Source organism: Dermochelys coriacea, chromosome 2, assembly GCF_009764565.3.
Source record: "Dermochelys coriacea isolate rDerCor1 chromosome 2, rDerCor1.pri.v4, whole genome shotgun sequence".
Taxonomy (NCBI): Eukaryota; Metazoa; Chordata; order Testudines; family Dermochelyidae; genus Dermochelys; species Dermochelys coriacea.
Genome location: NC_050069.1, coordinates 4,645,791 through 4,664,673, shown reverse-complemented (window position 1 = coordinate 4,664,673; position 18,883 = coordinate 4,645,791). Strand labels below are relative to the sequence as shown.

The following is an 18,883-nucleotide window of genomic DNA, read 5'->3' as shown; positions in this document are numbered from 1 at the left end:
CTCTTTTGGTTAATGACTCTTAGAGAGCTCCGTTTTAGTTATTGTAATAGCTGACAGAGTATTGTGAACAGGCTGGTAACAGGAATGGTTTTGTTCGCACCGACAGCCAAGCTGGTTCTCTAGTTTGTGAAGTTTAGAGAGCTATATGCAGGAAGCAGAGCATTTTTAGAAGGGGAGAGACCTGAAATCCTGGGATCTTGGCAGTACAACGAGGCAGCACAGCTAGTGGACTGAGCATAGGATATTCCCATATTCTAACCCCAGGTTTGCCACTGACTTCTTTGCCTTGGGCAAGTCACTATTTTAGTTCTCCATCTCTCTTAGGCACGTTTAAGGCTCCCATTATCTTGCCACTTGCAAAACAGGAATGTTAATATTTCCCCCACTATATCCATCTCACAGGAATCTTGTAAGGATTCTTTAGTTGATGTCTGTAAAGTGGCCTGAACATGCAAAATGCTGAGTAACAGTATTATTCACACACCAGTACAACTCCATGCTGCTCTCCAAATGAAAGAAGCACAGTGAGTAAAAGATGATTCTCCTAGACACAGCTGAAGAGACACCTTTCACAGACAGGCTTTTGTGTAGCAATCACAAGGACTGCAATCTAGCTGGAGAAAGTCCATTAATAACCCTTTTAAACAAAATTATCTCCTCATCACCCATATTTGCTACACTTTCCTATGTGTCACCCATAAGCTGCTAAATAAAAACTAGTTTATGTAGGTTGGATTGTCACTCACTATGGGCAGGGGAGGTACATTAACTTTTGAGTTCAGGAGATTTGGATTATGTCACTACCAAAATAAGCCTGATTATCTCAGCCTTGTCCCTCTGAGGATATTTCTCTCCCTCCGCAAATCCCTTAATGCTTTGCCATAACTGATCCTCTATGCTCAGAGGCCAGGACTAGAGGAGCAGGAGGTGCTGCAGGTCAGCAGCACCAAGCAGTACTTGCAGAGCTGAATGGGGAGAGCCAGATCTGGGGAAAGTTAATTGGCCTGACGCTTGAGTAATACATTTAACTCAAATTTCGCAGAACAAACCCATTACCACAGATCACTGTCTGTAAAGAATGAAATTCTGCAGTGCTCCTGCTAATTGTGTGCGGATAAAACTATTGTAAATATACATAAATTAGATTAGTCTCCTTCAGATGCTTCCTTTTCAAGGCATAAATATTTGTCTTAACCATGCAGATTTGGGATCATAACCATTTGGTGCCAAAGGAAGGGAAAAGATGAACTATTTTGAAGCAAGGTGCATATGCTGACTGTAAAGTACAATGGGAAGAGACACGCACACCCCATCTAAGCAGACAGCAAGTACAGTGAGAGCCGTACAAGCAACATCCATAAAACATCAGTTTAGCCTGTTGCTCCTTGACACAAAACCTGCTAAGAGGATAGGTGTACACTGTGTTGAAGCGATGGGCTACTCTTTTTATATGCTGAGTTTGCATTAAGTTATCAATCATGGCAAAAGATGGACACATTATTATTTAAAAACTCGCTCACAATGCTACTAAGCAGCGTTCCCAAGGGGGATTTTCTCACAGCTTTTAAACTTTACACCTCCAAGTAGCTGTGGCCATGTGTGAACGAACCCAGGCAACAAGGAATCCTGCCTAGGAGGGGACGTTATAAAGGGGAAAGAGACACTAAAGAGCTTCTCACTGGAATCTCTGTAATATTCTGTAATCCCCAAAAGCAAGAGAGGCAGACTGCACTGCTACTGAACAATGCAGTATTGAATTCAATTAAAGGGATTATCTGTTGTGCCAAATAAATTGTGTACAGCATATATCCTGAAGCATTTTACACCTTCAGGCTCATTATTTTCTAACTGTTTCCTCCTATTTATGCACTTTCAAATTAAATTGCAGATAATATGCGCCAAAATAAAAAATGAGCGCACCTTGTCTGAAGAAAATTGATTCTCCTTTTTCCTGAACCAGGCGATTGCCAGGTTTTATATACTCTGTTCCGGGCGATCATTAGTAATTCAATTTTCTTTTTATTAGCACCCTTATCTGCTGAGCAATATAGTGGCAGAGCTGACCTCTTTCACACGGGTAAATGTTTAAAATCTTTTCCCTGATTAATTTTGCCAGTTAAGGAAAAGAGGAGAAATGGCCCGGCTCTTAGCCATCACAATGAATAAAGCTTAATGTTGATTGTGATGGAATTTCTAATGCCAGGGAAATTGATTGAACGCAGCAATTACACTGCAATAGTAACTCAAGGGAAATGGGATAGTTTTCTCCTGGCCATAGCCTTTTGGTTATTTAAAACAATCCAATTTGCAAGGATAATTATATATTAGTGTTTTATCTGCCACTTGAAATGAACATGGGAGTTTTGATACTGGCCCAGCATTAGCAGGTTATTGCTGCAAATTACTTGATATCTGCTTTCTTTCACATAAAGAGGAAATTAGGCAATCAATTACCAGAAAAAGGTGGACTACAGAGAATGCAAGGGGAAAGACTGCCCTCTGCAGGTCAGAGGGGGGAGACATCACGTGAACCTTTGCCAAAAAAGAGGCAGAGCTACCTTGCTTTCCAGCAAGTCCTGTAATTTATAATCCTGTTTTGATGTGTATACACACACACAACACAACCAACATGTGGGTCTGCCAGGAAGTGCTGAGAGTCGTGGCTGACATATAAATGGGAGCCCGCTTTGACATTTACATGGCTGCCACTTCTCCAGCAGAAAAGCAATGTTAATTTGACAAGATTAATTCTATTTATTAATAGAGAATAAACCACTGAAACAAGATGACTGTGCAATTGCACTGCATGTCTGAGCAGAGTGGAATGCCATTGGGAAAGGAGCATTGCACAAAGGTATCAGAACTGCAGCGACCAACGAAAGCAGCAGCATTGATTTTACAGGGGTGAGAAAAGGTTCACAACTCAAACCACTTGACTATTTTTACACTCCTTTCATTAAAGGACATGAAGGACCTGATCCTGCAAGGTGCTGAGCACCCTCAAATGCCACTGATGCCAACTAGATTTGTGATTGCTCAGCCCCTGGCAGGATTGTGCCCGTAATTAAAGCTACCTGGTAGAGAGGCATTAGCTTGCCCGAGGGTATCTGAATACTTCTAGAACTGCACTGTACAGCTGACAACCCTTTGTACAGTAGTAGCGGGGATGTATTATGTGTCTCTGTCAGTCAGATCTTACCAAAAAGTTATTTTTAAAAAAATGTCTGAAAACAGCATATTCATAAAATTACAATCTGCACCCCATCTTGGCCTCTTTAGAATAAACAGATTTCCAGTCTGTTGAAGACCAAACAAGTTTTATCTAGGCCAATCAGAATAGAGCTTGTCAACAGCACTCCAAGGAGCTGCAGGTATCAGACTGCACCAACATACAGTTTGCTACTTTATTATTTTAACTGTTTGCTGTAAAAAGTCACTGCAATGGAACACTGATACTGGATAAACATCTCAAAAAGAAAAGGAGTACTTATGGCACCTTAGAGACTAACAAATTTATTTGAGCATAAGCTTTCGTGAGCTACAGGTCACTTCATCAGATGCATTCTGTAACTGAGACAGTAATAGCTACAAAATGTCCTAAATGACAGGAAATTTACTTTTAAAAGACACTGTGGGAGTCCCCTGCCATTAAGCTGACCAGTATCGCCTCATTGTTTCCTTGTGCTCCTGTCTGTCTGTCTCTATCCATCTGTTGTCTCATGCTTAGATTGTAAACTCTTTGCGGCAGGGACAGTCATTTTGTTTGATGTTTATACAGCGTTTAGCACAATGGGGTTCTGGTCCATGACCAGAGCTCCTAGGCAATACGTTAAAACAAATAATTAAGATTCTCTCTCTGTGGTGTCTACATGCAATGAGTTTAGCTCAGATAACAAAAGATGCTTTTTTTCAGTTTATGACTGGTGGAAATTCCACCCAGGATCCAAAAATCAAGTTGGACTTCTTCTGCTTTGTACAAAAATTCTGCACTTGAAACAAAGATGAGAGTTTGCTTAGTGAGTCACATGCCAGAACTGAATCAAGATCACTCTCTCAGTTATTCACAGACAAATAATGTTGGGAACTTGTAGTGCAAATTAAAAAAGCATTTCAAATCAAGGCAAACCATATACACACAATTTTTAAAACATGTACTAAAAATACAGAAGTGACAATATTAACAATATTTTTGCACGTATACAGCCCTTTCCATCTATAGAAAACAGCTGTAGAGTAAAACAGATGAGCTGCCAGTCAAGGTCCAACACAAGACCCAATGAACTCAGTAGGAGTCTTTCCATTAACTTCATCAAGCTTCCAGTCAGGTCAAAGCAAGCATTTACAAGCCCCACAAAACCTTGTAATCAGGGCATGCCAATTATCTACAGATTCTCTTTTTTCACCCCTCATCCTAAATAAATAAACAAAAACTAACCAACCCTAGGAAATTAAATGTAAAAAACCACCCTACCATTCATGGAACAAGTGCAAGACTAAGCACTGAATGGGTACCAAAAAAAAAAAAAAAAAAAATCCAGAAAGTGCTCTAGAAACATTAATTCTGCCACACTTCATAAATGGAATAGTGTCTCTTCCTATTTTTCTTCATAGGTACGTTTTACCCTTTGTTATGAATATGATCCAATGGCTGAATACTGAAACTAGACAAATTTAGTCTGAAAATAAGGCATAAATTTTTAACAGTGATTAATTAACCATTGGAACAATTTACCCAGGGTTGTGAAGAATTCTCCCTCACTTTTTATTTTAAAATCAAGACTGGATTTTTTCTAAAAGATCTACTCTAGGAATTATTCTTGGGAAGCTCTATGGCCTGTGCCATACAGGAAGTCAACTAAATGATCACAGTGGTCTTTTCTGGCCTTGGAAAACATATTGCCACAGGGGATGAGTGTGGTATTATAAAAACCTGGATAAACCGACCATAAACTATACCAGAGAGGCAACATGGCTGTATTAACCTTGCCAGCGCAACTTAAATTTGGGGAATTTTCTTAATTACTGAGCACTTGTTAAGTGTTCCATTCAGACTAATATATTACAGTTAATTTATAACAGATGTGGAATTTATGCTAAAGACTATTTTGGATATTCTAATGGCAAGACGACATCATTCTGAGACAATGTTCCATTTTCTCCCTTGCATCGTCATTAGCTCTTAAATTGAAAATGCTGGATGTAAGGCAATTAATTACTGCTTCGTCCCACAGAAGCATCATTATTATTTATATTACTATAGAGCCTAGGAGCTCTCGTCATGGACCAGGAACCCATTGCACTAGGCACTGTACCAACATCCCACGGAATCAATGCTTAGAGGAAACACCAATCCAGGACCAAATTTTAACCTCTGCATCCCACATTCCATCACACAACCTCTCAAATGAGATTTCTGCATATATAGAACTCTGTGTATAAGAGTCTATTGTGCCCATGCATCCAATTGCACTACACTATTACAGCCCCCTCCCTGCAACACATGAGGCTGGGTGCTAACGTACGCTCCATAGAGCATTGCTGTTTAGGGACCAAATCCACTTCCCAGTAAGCACAAAAGACCTCTGACAAATTCAATGAGAGCTGGATCATGCCCTAGACACGACGTGTGATACTAATATTAAGGGACATTTACACTTCAATTTTGGAATCCTACAATTTTATCAGTTGCTGAAGGAATCAGGTATGAGGGTTTCATTGTGGACTTTCCAGATGCTATAAAATGGACTTTCCTCGCTAACATGTGTGCACCCCTGCTCACCCACACTCACTACCTGCACTCAGTGGCAGGGGGCTAGTCAGGAATTAGTCCCCCCCATCCCTAGACCTGTGCATGACAGATGTTCTGTACTGCTGGACAGCATGGCATCGGCTGTCCCATTAGGGAAACATGAATGATGCTATCTGCATTAGATGTCCACATTCATGCTTGTTCATCTAATGGTAATTACCAGTATTAGAAACCAAAAAAGCTTAATAAAAGGTCTGATGTCTATCACCTGCAACCACTGCACCTCAGGCTGTTTTCTCAGAAACTAATCAATCAGATTTGGTACTTGATAGATCTTCCTACTCCATTCCAATAAACAATGCAAGAACAGCCATATTGGGTCAGACCAATGGACCATCTAGCTCCGTATCCTGTCTTCCAACAGTGGCCTGTGCCAGGTGCTCCAGACTAAATTAACAGAACAGGGCAATTTCGAGCAATCCATCCTCTGTCATCCAGTCCCAGGTTACTGGAGTCTGAGACACACCTGGAGCATGGACTTGCGTCCCTGACCATCCTGGCTAATAGCCACTGACGGACCTATTCTCCATTAACTTTTTGGACCCAGTTATACTTATAAAGGAAATTCTATAGCGCTGAAGGAAGTGGTGGTGTAGATTCATTTTTTATGATTAATTTGTGGTTGATTTTTTAAGAACAAGTATAAAAAGGTGAACACTTACAGCTTGTATAGGTTTCTGAACACTGCGTGCTTCACAGGGTCTCCAACAGAATTAGGCAATTATGCAGTTCCACAACTCATCAAAGCTGCACTCTGAGGGGGGACCTGATAATCTTCAAATATGTTAAGGGCTGTTGAAAAGAGGATGTGAATCAATTGTTCTCCATGTCCACTGAAGATTGGACAAGTAGTAATGGGCTTAATCTGCAGCAAGGAAGATTTAGGTTAGATATTGGGGGGGGGGGGGAACTATAAGAATAGTTAAGCTCTGGAATAAGGTTCCAAGGGAGGCCGTAGAATCCTCATCACTGTCCTGCCTATTTTTAAAAAACAACACACACACACACTTATCAAGGATGGTCGCAGTTCATTTGGTCCTGCCACAGCACTGGGGACTGGACTTGGTCACTTCTTAAGGTCTCTTCCAGCCCTACATTTCTATGATACATAGACATATCACATTGAATTCATTTCCAAGATATCCCAGCAGAGGACTAGGGGGCAGTGCGTCACTGGAGACATCAATTTTCAGATGAGACGTGAAACCAGAGATCTTAATGTTCACAAACAGTTAGGGCTCATGTCACTTTTAATAAGATTAGGGGTGTTACTCCTAGGGTCCTAGCCAAATTCCAATTAAGGTGACTACATTCTACCAATATTTAACTTGAAATTTCACCTGGCTACAGGATTCTTCCTCGCTTCCTGTGCTAAACAGTTAAGTCATCTTACTGCATATCGCTCAACATCTGCTGCGTTCCATTTAGAGGTGGCTGTGGTGATTAGAGAGACTGTAAAGTGACTGGGGATCCTTGAAGATGAAAGACGCTACAAAGATGAAAAGCTGACATAGTCTCTGGTAGCAGTTCCCAGGTTAGACACTGGTATGCTGCTAATATCTTATGCTGGAAACATTAGTTGGGAAGGCTGGCCTGTAGGTGTGAGGGAGAAGAGAGGACCAGGGTCCTTCTATAGAATATACTGCTATGTTGATTGCCTGGAGAATATTTCCAGGGAGTAAGATACACAGTCAAGCTCTCCTAGAACTATCCTTTTCGGTAAAAGATGCTCCCAAGAAGAGATACAGGTCTGAAAAGAGCAAGATCTTCCTAATGAGAAGAACTGAGGAAATGCCTCCCAAGGGAAATGGTGGAAGTTATATCATAGATTCCAAGGCCAGAAGGGAGCACTGTGATCATCTAGTCTGACCTCCTGTCATGTGGGACATTTAAAACAAGACTGGGCAAAGCATTAAAAAGTGTACTTGCAGGGAACAACCCTGTAGTTGCCCCAGGGTAACACGACCCAATGAGTCTTTTCTGTCTCTAAAATGAACAGATTCTATCACCTTTTAGAAACCCTGTTTCAAGGACAAAGGATTGGTGTTTTACTGGATAGTCTTTCCTGGTGAAGAAGGCAGGAAGAACGTTAGGGAGCAGTTTCATGAACTAGGCGGGAACTCTCTCCTTCATCCTATAAAGCAGCAGGTATAGAATCATAGGACTCGAAGGGACCTCAAGAGGTTATCTAGTCCAGTCTCCTGCACTCATGGCAGGACTATATTATCTAGACCATCCCTGACAGGTGTTTGTCTAACCTGCTCTTAAACATCTCCAATGATGGAGATTCCACAACCTCCCTAGGCAATTTATTCAGGTGCTTAATCACCCTGACAGTTAGGAAGTTCTTCCTATTGTTCATCCTAACCCTCCCTTGCTGCAATTTAAGCCCATTGCTTCTTGTCCTAGCCTCAGAGGTGAAGAACAACAATTTTTTTTCCCCTCCTCCTTGTACCAATCTTTTATGTACTTGAGAACTTTGTGGAAAGCTCAAGCCCCACAGGACCCTTACAAGTTAATTTTCTGAATAGCTCCATATTTTTCCTCGCTTTAGATGGATCAGAGTTACCACCACCACAGCATATGCCTCCACTGTACACATTCACAAAAGCCTGCATGCTTTAGGATGAAGAATTGTTTCTTGATGACACTTATCTATGTTCAGGACTCTAGGATTTTAATATGTATGCATTTCCAAAATACATGGGTCTTTGGTGGTTGCTCTTCAGGTCCCCAGGAGACATAGGGCACTGGGAGGGTTTAGTCCATTTGATCTTTATAGTCTGGATTTTACATAAGGTTTCACTTCTAACTGTGAAATCCTTATATGGGCTTTGACTGACAGCTTTTGAAATAAATTGTGGTGCATTTGTACGGGTATTTATGAGCATCTACTTAAAGTGAAGTTCTGCCCTGAAAAGTGACTAAAAACAAGGAGATGTGCTACAAAGAAGGCTCCACAGCCACCCTCCATAGCTGGCAGACATAAGCAAAACTAATACACACAAAGAGCCCCATTTTGCCATGCTAATGAGAAGATAATGCCACAGTGCTGGTCTATCCGAAGGGCAAATGCTACATGCAGGGACAATCCCTGGGGAGAGTTGGAAGAAAGACAGACAGAAATAACAGGGCCATCACGAATGATTTGACAAGCCAAAGAATGTAAGATTTACATGGGGGGACCAATACCACCAGCTAGAACTAGGTACCATCTTTGTAGGTGATGTGCAACCTTTGACAGTGAGGTCATGGACCTCTCCAAAGCAGAAAATGCCACCTCTTGTGGTACTTCTGCAACATGGACAAGTATCTGCTAGGTACTGAGAGATCCCCAAGCTCATTTTCATTTGCAGCTCAGCCACTGCAGAATTTGAAGCCAGGTTTCCAGAAATGAAGGGCTCACTAAAACTTCATGTCCGGCAGTTAGAACAAAAGAACTGGGAGTCAGGAGAGCGAGATTCTAGTCCCAGTTCTGCCACTGAGGCAGCTCGATGAAGTCACGTCCCTTCTCTGTGGCTCAGTTTTCTCATGTACCCGCCTCCTAAGTGCTTTGAGATCTATGGATAAAGAGCACTTAAAGTGCAAAGTATTACTACAGACTGAACTTGCTGTGCCCCTCAAAGCTTCTATAATAGAGAAACTTGATCCAGCACCTCAGCAGATGCAGCAGAATGCTCTTTTTAAAAGAGGTGAATTGTAAAGAATTTTTAAATTTGTGAGAAAGCTGGTGAAAGGTGCCAGATCAACAACTCAGGGAGACTTAAACACTGTATATATCCCTAGAGCAAGTACAGCACAAGCAAGCTGCCTCCCTGTTTGAGGAGTCTATGCAGCCCCACTACTTGAACGAAGTAGCTGTCATTACATTGCTCTATCCAGCTACCAGCTTTAGCATTAATTTTTTCCTAGATCCTTGCTGCTTTGTGCTCTCGACAGCTTGAGGGGATATCTATACATACAGCACTGCAGCTGTACCAATGCAGCTGCGCTGCTGCAGTGCATCTGGTGAAGACGCCCTATGCTGACAGGAGAGAGAGCTCTCCCATCGGCATAAAAGAACCCCACCTCTTCGAGCGGCAGAAGCTATGTCGGCAGGAAAAGCTCTCCTGCCAAGATAGCACTGTGCACACAAGCATGTATGTCAGTGTAACTTATGTTGCTCAGAGGGGTGGACTATTCACACCCCTGAGTGACATCAGTTTTGACGACACAGGTTGTAGTGTAGACATAGCCTTAGTCTCCCCTTAGCCTTCACCAAATACTTGTGCCCTCACAGAAACAAACACTCTCACTGACGTGCAGTAAAGCCCTGGGCACTCTCCTCATCTCTCTTCCCTTCTCCCTCAGGAGATGATCTCTGAAGAGGCCTCGTGGCTGAACCGTCTTTGTTAAGTTGATTTCCTAGGTGCAATGTGAGTTGAGAGAGACCTTTGGTTCCATTTGCAGCTTCCATGTACCATGACCACCTTTTCCACCCAAGCCTTTCATGTAGGGCCTTTGAGTAGTGCCCTGCCTCCAACAACCTAAAAGCCTCTCCAGGAGCAATAGAATTTAGAGAGAGAACTGAGAGAAACTGAGCCTCAATGCCACTGCAAAGTGACTGGTTTGGTTTTCAGGCGTCTGACAATCACAAATGCTCAGATGGTCAACACATGCAATCGTATACCTAAATGCACGTCTCACCTCCCTTCACCTTCCTCTCCCACACACTGCATTGTGCCTTTTATCATGCGGTCTCACTACCTCCAGAACCTTTCCCAACGATACCTAGCACACACTTCCTGACCACAGCTGTAAAGCAACCTCTCCCCACATCTCCAAAAACCCTCCAGAAAAAAAAAAAAAAAAAATTATATATACACACACACACACAAAAAACACTCACTTTCCACAGAAAATCACTCTTCCCTGCTCCTCACCAACAACCCCTGATCCTCTCTCTCACCTGAAGTGTTACCCTGTTTACTGTCTTTTTGTTTGTCTAAGAACAGCAGCATTTGTGCACACAAATGACAAGTTAGACATGCAGCTGCTCTTTTGCATGTGCAGTGACTTCAATTGTGCATGAAAGCCTAGTAATTCCACGTGCAAATTAGGCAACTGCATATGCATTTTCCAGAAAATTCAGGCCTAAGCCATTTTGAGATGGATTCCTGTAGCCAGAGCATAGCTAGTTGGGGTACAACAGCCTAAGTGCACACACTCCCCACTACCCCATCTCCGTCCACCCACACTTGTTGAAAGCACGAGTCTTCAAGGGTTGCCGCTCTATAGTAGTTTCCATGTGAGGCTCTCAAGTGCTTTATAAACAATACTCACACTAGTACCCTCCCCACCCCTTTGGTAGATATTAAACAAATTTTACAGAGAAGAAAATTGAAAGAAATGTTAAGCAACTTGCCCAAGGCCACACAAAGTCAGTAGCAGAACCAGACCTCCCAACTCCCAGTCCAGTACAGGAACCACTAGATCTCATAGAGAAAGAAGGACACAATCGAAATGAACAGACATTGATCAGTCACCACTCAGGTTCTTTTCACACCAATAAGGTATCTTAACCCTGGGGAACGTGGGCCCATCAACAGTTCATATACATTCAGAGACAGGGAATTGATCCTACATATGCAGAAGATGACTCAGTGCTGCACACAGATCTATACACAGTGAAAGTTACTTTACGCCACCATCCACAACACTACTGAAAACAATCATTTGCCCTGTAAAAACTGGTCTTTATCTGAAGGTACAGCAAAACCATCCTAGCAGCAAGGGGAAGCTTTTGAGTGGTTGTCAATTAGAGGTGGCCCTGAGGGAAGGTTTCACAGTACACATGGGGGCAAGATGGGGGAATGCAAGGCTCTAGAGAAGTGGGACCTGGTGAGAAAGCCCTGAAATGGAGGGAAGGCTTCAAGTCCCATACCGTCTTTTCTTCTCATCACTGACTCTACAACACAGTGATCAGCAGGATTACTTCACTGAGGAATGAGCAGCTCATTTCCTGCTTCCAAGAACCTACTCCTAAAACTGTCCCCCCGCATGCAATATTCCAGCTCTATCATCACATGTCCAAGCTCTTACCTTCTTTGGCTGGGATGTGCATTCTAGAGGTTGGCAGCCTGCATAGCCTGTGCTTGGTGATCTGCACCAGCTCCTTGGGCAGGGTCCTCTTCAATGGTGCAGGTCTTCCCCGCAGGGAGTTTCTTTTCCTGAGAGAGTAGTGGCTTTTCAGGGGCACTGTGGTGAAGGAATTGCTCTTCTTATCTGTTGGGGAACTGCAAAGAATGCAATGCAGGGAGTTTAAAAATGAATCACAAAGGTATTAAACAGCAACTCTCCAACCCCAGCTATCTGTGCTCTCCTTTCTCCACTAACGCAGCGAGACTGTAGCACAGCTGGGATTAGAATCCAGTTCTCCTGACTCCTGGTTTGATACCTTATCCACTGAACTAAGGTGCTTCTCTAGGTAAGAGCAATGGAAATATGCTGATGGCAAATGCCAGGTGAAAGGGTATTTGACCAATTGCTGGGAAAGCATGAAGAGAGATGGCACTCCGACATCTCAACTCACGTCTAGGTATCCCCCGTCACTCCCAGTCTCTCCCCTACTATAGCTGTTGGAGGAGGAGGATGTTCTTAAGAGGGCTGAGAAGATCAGGCCAAGCCAGGCAAAAGAAATAAGCAAGCAGACCTCAAACGCTCCTCACCTCACCACCCGAACTCCATCTCCTCAGCATCACTCACGTGGAGATATCCTCACCTCTCTCCAGGAGAGGATGCCAAGGCACAGTGAGGAGTTTAGTAGAAGACAGATGAAAAGAGAAGCTTGGACATGGGAGGTTTCAGAGTAGCAGCCATGTCCGTCTGTATTCGCAAAAAGAAAAGGAGTACTTGTAGCACCTTAGAGACTAAAATTTATTTGAGCATAAGCTTTCGTGAGCAGTAGCTCATGAAAGCTTATGCTCAAATAAATTTGTTAGTCTCTAAGGTGCCACAAGTACTCCTTTTCTTTTTGGACATGGGAGTAAGGGTCAGATGCCCCCAAATTCTAACCTAAGCTCTGTCATTGGCTTATTGCGTGGCCCTGGACAAATCAGTGGAACCAAAATTTTCAAGTTCATTCTGGGCATCTCTAGTCTATTGATGCAGTTCCTGTTACCCAGCAACACAAAGTACACCCTTCCCAAGACAATGCCTCCACAGTGCTTTCACAGCTCATTAGCTTAAGAAGTGAGAGACTGCTTAGTCTTGATCTCAAGTCTGCTGCCATTAGATCATCAGTCCAACCTGTGCCACTTCCCTGATTGTGCGACTTAGTCCACGTGCCTTTTCCCTTCCCTTCTGTTTATTTCCACTCCTATCCTTCCCATTGTACATTAAACTTATCAGATGTGGCCCACAGCAGAGGTTTCATTGCATATGAATTGTGCTGGATATTTCTGCTGCTCCTGCACACATTACTCTCCTAGTGGCATCCACCAAAACTGCATGACCACCAAAGGGACATGGATCCTTGTAAATTTCACTATGGGAAATTATAAAAGCACCTACAAAAATTCTGCAGGCATGATTTAAATACTTGGATTAAAAAGAGAGACAAGGCATGCCACCATGCAAGACATATCATGGGATTAACAACAATTCCATGGTACTTTCTGTACAAATAGACTTTTGCCGTGGTATCCCTTCTCCCCACTGTAATGCAGAGTGTGGTACACGGATCAGCTGCTGCCTGCTTCTCCAGAGGCATCTGCATATAAAACGTGTAAAGCACTTTGGAGTGAGAGGCATGATAAAACGATTAATTGAAATCATTCCTTCTCCCCTACATCTAACTAAGTCATAGCCTGAAACTGAAACCTGTTACATTACTGACTTCTTTTCCCCCACTGAGTACTGGCTTATTACTGTAGGGTGTCTAAGAAGAGCTGTGGGCAATATATATTTGGAGGGGGATACAGCTGGGGCAAAAAGAAAGGGAACAACAGTTGTTTGTAGGAAATAAAGCAGCTGAAGTTTAAGGACTCTCACCTCTCAAAAGCTGCATATTTCATGCTGATCGGAAAATCCCCGTGTTTGGAAAGGAAGCAGCAAGTATTTCTTTGTGCTGCGATAGCACCTAGCAAGCCCAGTCACAGACCAGGACCCCACTGGGCTACACGCTGTACACAGAACACAAAGAGGGTCCCTATTCCAAAGAGCTTACAATGTAAATATTTGAGTATTTGCTCTCATTGACATCAATGGCAAGACTCCTATGGGCTTCAATGAAAGTAGGAATGGGCCCCAGGCGAAGTGCAAAGAAGGTTAGTACCAGCTACAGAACTTCAGACACAACTAGTAACTTACCAGCAACTCCCCTTTCTCCTGATGATTTTGGTCCGGCTCTTCACTTTATAAGTGGAAAGTGCAGCATCGTTGAAAGACGACTTCAACCCACCATGACCAATGGATGCGTTGCTTAGAGTCTGAAGGCTAAAGTTGGCTCTGGAAACCTGGGAGACTCCAGCTTCCTTTCGTCCCTCAGACTGCCACTTGAATACTGACTTGGAAGTTGAAGAAGGTGGCTGTAGGCTAGATGCTTTCCATTTGTACTTACTAGGAGAGGCATCCAGTTTCAAATGCACTCCGGATTTCTTCTGCTTTGCTCCCAAGTCTCCCTTTGGCAGTGGCTTAGCAGTTCTCTCTGCTCCCACAGAAAGCTTCCTAGTGCCTTCAGAAGCTCTAGGGCTGGTCCATCTCTTTACAGCACAGGGGCATTTACTAGGATTTGCTACCCACGTATAGTTGGTTTTCCTGAACTTAGAAGCTTTGCTGGAGACTGGCGTTGAGACAGCTCTTTGGAAACTGGGTAGCTTGTGTGGTATTGCAAACTGGTTCTTCACTGGATTTATCCCAACCTCTGAAGTCACAGATTGAACTGAGCTTGAGCGCGCCTCAGATTTTCCAAGGGTCTTTGGCTCCTTCAAAGCATCTCTTCCTGCCGTGACTTGCTCTGAACTACAGTGAGCTGGAATCTGTGCTACTGGCTTCTTCCAGGCTACCCGCCAGCCTGATTCTCGATCAGGAAGAGCTGAAGGCTGCTGAGGCTTGGATTTTAATGCTATGGCACTTTCACTGATAACATCACGTAACTCAGGGGCACTTTTAGCCAGTTTCGCAGTCCGAAGTTTGCCCAGTTCCTTTGGATATGCTGGGCTTGCATCATCTCTGCCTCCAGCAACAGCAGGCTGGCACAATGAACTCTGGGAGACAGAGAGAGACGTTTCTTCGTCCTCTTTTTGAGCAACACTTTGAAAGCTAGAACTTTCATGAACCTTTTCCGCTCCTTTTGGAGCGGCTATGGCTACTTTTACCACAGAGGAATCCTGCTGGGATCCCAACTCACTAACGTTTCTATTGTCCAAGGCTGAGCTAGTTCTCTGTGGCAGTTTGACTCCTATGACTATACCACCTGCTGCTAAGCCCACTTGCCTTTCCGAGCCTGTTCCCTGTGGCCCAGGAGGCTGGCTATTCCTTTGGCTCCCTAAAGCCTGAAGTGTGTTAGCAGATGCACTGCTTCCAGGATGATGTGTTGGTGCAGGCGGTCTGTTTACAAGGGAGTATTTTTTCCTCCAGGAGTTACCTTGATGCGATTGGAAATCCCTTGGAGCTTGCTGAGAATATCTTGCAGAGAATGCTCCCTGACTGTTGAAGGCAGTCTGCCTGGGATTTCTCCACCTTGGAGTCCTGGAGGGTGGGGGCACTGGGGCATTTCCATGGATGTTTTTATGGTCATTTATGAGACCTGAAGAAAGCAAAACAACCTCTGTTAGTTGCATCTTCCACAACAGTCTTGCAACAGCAAGTTCTGCAAATTGATTGTCTTCACATTGCACTGAAAACACCAGTTCTACATGAGCTCTCATGCTCTGTAGCTTTCAGACATCATCACTAATGCTGCAAGAAAAGCTGAGCTATGTAATGATTACAGATTTATTATGGATCTTTACATAGAAATTGAATACTGCATCATCCTACTTTCTCGCCAAGTTTAGTTCCTCTTATATGCACCAGTCTTGAATCCACTACTCTGATCATTGTTCCTGTAGATCACTCGTGGCGAGGGCGTCAGTAGGAGGGGGGACAGACAAGAAGGGGAGAAAACTTCCTGCTTATTTCTTTTATAGGTATCTTTTTAGCTCTCACCATTGCATCTCTGAGCCCCTTTATAGTGGAGATTGCCTAGCAACCCTAATTTGATCCTGCTTATATACAGCAGGATACAGTCCCTTATAGAGGTGCTTATTATTAGGTCTAGGAAAGGAAGAGTAGACTTATTATTAAAGCAAGAGACTAAGAGTCAGGAGGCTTGGGATCTAATCCCAGCTCCACCACTGACTAACAATGAAGTGATTTGCCCAAGTGACTCACTTGCATGTCTCTGTGCCTCAATTTCCCTGTTAACAATAATATGGATGAATGTGCTTACAGGGGGAGAGAGATTGCGAGGCTTGGTAAATATCAATATTTATAAAGCACTTTGGGATCTTCAGATGAAAGGGCTTAACAAAGGACTATATCTGAGCCCTACATTTTTTCCAGGAATCTCTATGTGCTTTAATGAAGAAAACAATTTTTTCCTGCTGCCAAAAACTAGACCATACAGCTGCAGAAAGGCAACATAAGCTGACCTGCCAGCTAAACTCCCTGCCCACAAAACTGCTCCATTGATGTTGAAATGTATTTCAAAATCCAGCCGCAACAAGACACACATGAAAACACAAATAAAATCCAATTACTTTTTCGGCTGCTCTTCATTCCACCCCCCAGAACCACACTTGGTCTGTATTACATCTAATAACATTATGAGATCCTCAGAGCAAGGGCCAAGTCATCTTACTTGTGTGTACAGCTCCATGCATGCCTGTGGTGGTGCAAAAATAGTCATATGAGATCAGGTGTATCTGGATGTGTCCATTCAGACAGTATTGGTAAGTCTACACTGCAAAGAAAAAAAAACGTGTGGTGCAGCGTCTCAGAGCCTGGGGCTAAAAACAACAGTGCAGATTTTCAGGCTCGGGCTGGAGCGCAGGCCCTGAGACCCACCTTCCTCACTGGGTTCAGAGTAGCAGCCGTGTTAGTCTGTATCCGCAAAAAGAACAGGAGGACTTGGGGCACCTCAGAGACTAACAAATTTATTTGAGCAAAGTGAGCTGTAGCTCACGAAAGCTTATGCTCCAATACATTTGTTAGTCTCTAAGGTGTCACAAGTCCTCCTCCTCACTGGGTTTCAGAGCCTAAGGGAGGGAACACTGACACTGCTATTTTAGCCCTGTAGTATGTTCCCCAGTCAACTGACCTGGGCACTAAGACTCACTGCCACAGGGTCTGGGGTTTTCACTGTCTAGACGTATCCTCAGTCAAAGATAAGAGCCCTGACAGAGGGGAGAGCACAAGTGGATTTGCAGGACCCAAGATGGGGGTTTCTAGCACTGAAAGTTAGAAAATCATCTTGCAACCCACAAAGCAAGGCATCCCTCAGCCCAGGCACCCGATCTCAGCTGGTGTCTTTCACCAGGAACTAGACGAGCTCACACAAACAGGTCCCAGCCTCTCTGCGAAGGACCCGAGAGACTGGGGGGAGCCTTTTAGGGGTCCCCAGTGAGGCAGAGAAGGTGCTCAGTCTTTGCCCCACAGCTCAGACTGAGGGGCCACATGACCCAATCCCAGCACCAGGGACAAGAAGCTGTGGGAGAACGAGCGCCGCAGCAGGTCAGTTCCCTCCGCTTACTGCAGCGATCGGGGGTAACTTGGCCCCTTGCACCGCAGCGAGGGTGCGTCGCGGCAGCGGACTGGGGGGGGTAGTCACAGGACCAGGGGGCGGAACACTGGCAGACTTGGGGGGGGGTAACTGGGGGAGCGGCACGGCAGCAGACTGGGGGGGGAGTAACCGGGGGGGCGTCGCGGCAGCGGACTGGGGGGGGTAGTCACAGGACCAGGGGGCGGAACACTGGCAGACTTGGGGGGGCTAACTGGGGAGCGGCACGGCAGCGGACTGGGGGGGGTAACCGGGGCTGACCGGTGGGGGGGGGGTAGTCACAGGACCAGGGGGCGGAACACTGGCAGACTGGGGGGGGCGGCAGACGGAGGAGATAACGAGCCCGTGGGGGGGTGGCGCAGGGGCAGTATCGGGCCCGGGGGGGGGGGGCGGGGGAAGGGGCCCGCGAGGACAGCGCGGCGGGGGGAGGGCCGCCCTCAGGACACAGCGATTCGGACCCGTCCCGTCGCGGCCGAGCGCCCCTCACCCTGCAGCAGGCGGATCTGACGCCGCAGTTGCTCCTTCTCCTCCATCCCCGCCGCTGGCCGCCCCCGTCTACGTCATCGCCCTGCGCCGCGGCACCGGAGAGCCTCCCTCTGGAAACGTCACCCGGCCGCGACAGCCACTGAGCGGTCACGTGAGGGCGCCTGGTCACGTGACTCCGGAACGGCTGCATTCCGTTCCCTTGGCAACCCGGAAGGGAAGGAGAGTTGACCCCTCCTACGGCCGCGGGAGCGGAGCCAGGGCGGGTCTCCTCGAGCCGGGCCGCACTGCTCCAGCTGCCCCCACGAGCCTAGCACAGCCCCTCGGCCCCGAGGAGCGCAAAACCGGCCGCGCCCCCCAGCGGCCTGATCCTCCCCCCCACGCCCCTGACCACCCCCCGCCTGCCCCTCCCCGGCGTCCCCCCACGCCCAGCAGCATGACCCTCCCCTGTCCGTCCCTGGTGTCCCCTCCCCGGACTGCCAGTGCCCTGACCCTCCTAGGCCCCCCACCTCCATTGCCCTGACCCTCCTCTTCCCCTCCCAGGCGCCCTCACCAGCCTGCCCCTCCCAGGTTCCCCCCCCCACTGCCCTGACCCTCCTAGGCCCCCCACCTCCATTGCCCTGACCCTCCTCTTCCCCCTCCCAGGCGCCCTCACCAGCCTGCCCCTCCCAGGCTCCCCCCCCCACTGCCCTGACCCTCCTAGGCCCCCCACCTCCATTGCCCTGACCCTCCTCTTCCCCCTCCCAGGCGCCCTCACCAGCCTGCCCCTCCCAGGCTCCCCCCCCCCCCTG

At 45.7% G+C, this 18,883-nt stretch overlaps 1 protein-coding gene across 4 annotated transcripts in view; it reads right to left on the bottom strand.

The window, feature by feature from the left end:
• The window catches only part of ZC3H3 (zinc finger CCCH-type containing 3), a 330,762-nt gene extending 312,471 nt beyond the window's left edge, over window positions 1–18,291 (bottom strand). For 2 of the 4 annotated variants that reach the window (XM_043507235.1, XM_043507237.1), the window contains exons 1-4: window positions 18,097–18,157; window positions 16,692–16,715; window positions 14,159–15,596; window positions 11,891–12,084 (exon numbers count right to left, since the gene is read on the bottom strand). In XM_043507235.1, coding sequence (XP_043363170.1) covers window positions 11,891–12,084; window positions 14,159–15,596; window positions 16,692–16,715; window positions 18,097–18,142 — 1,702 coding nt within the window. In that variant the 5' untranslated portion in view covers window positions 18,143–18,157. Of the gene's footprint in view, window positions 1–11,890; window positions 12,085–14,158; window positions 15,597–16,691; window positions 16,794–18,096 lie in introns of all 4 variants that reach the window. The other 2 variants (XM_038390638.2, XM_038390637.1) reach the window with 2 other exon arrangements.
• Window positions 18,292–18,883: the final 592 nt, after the last annotated feature.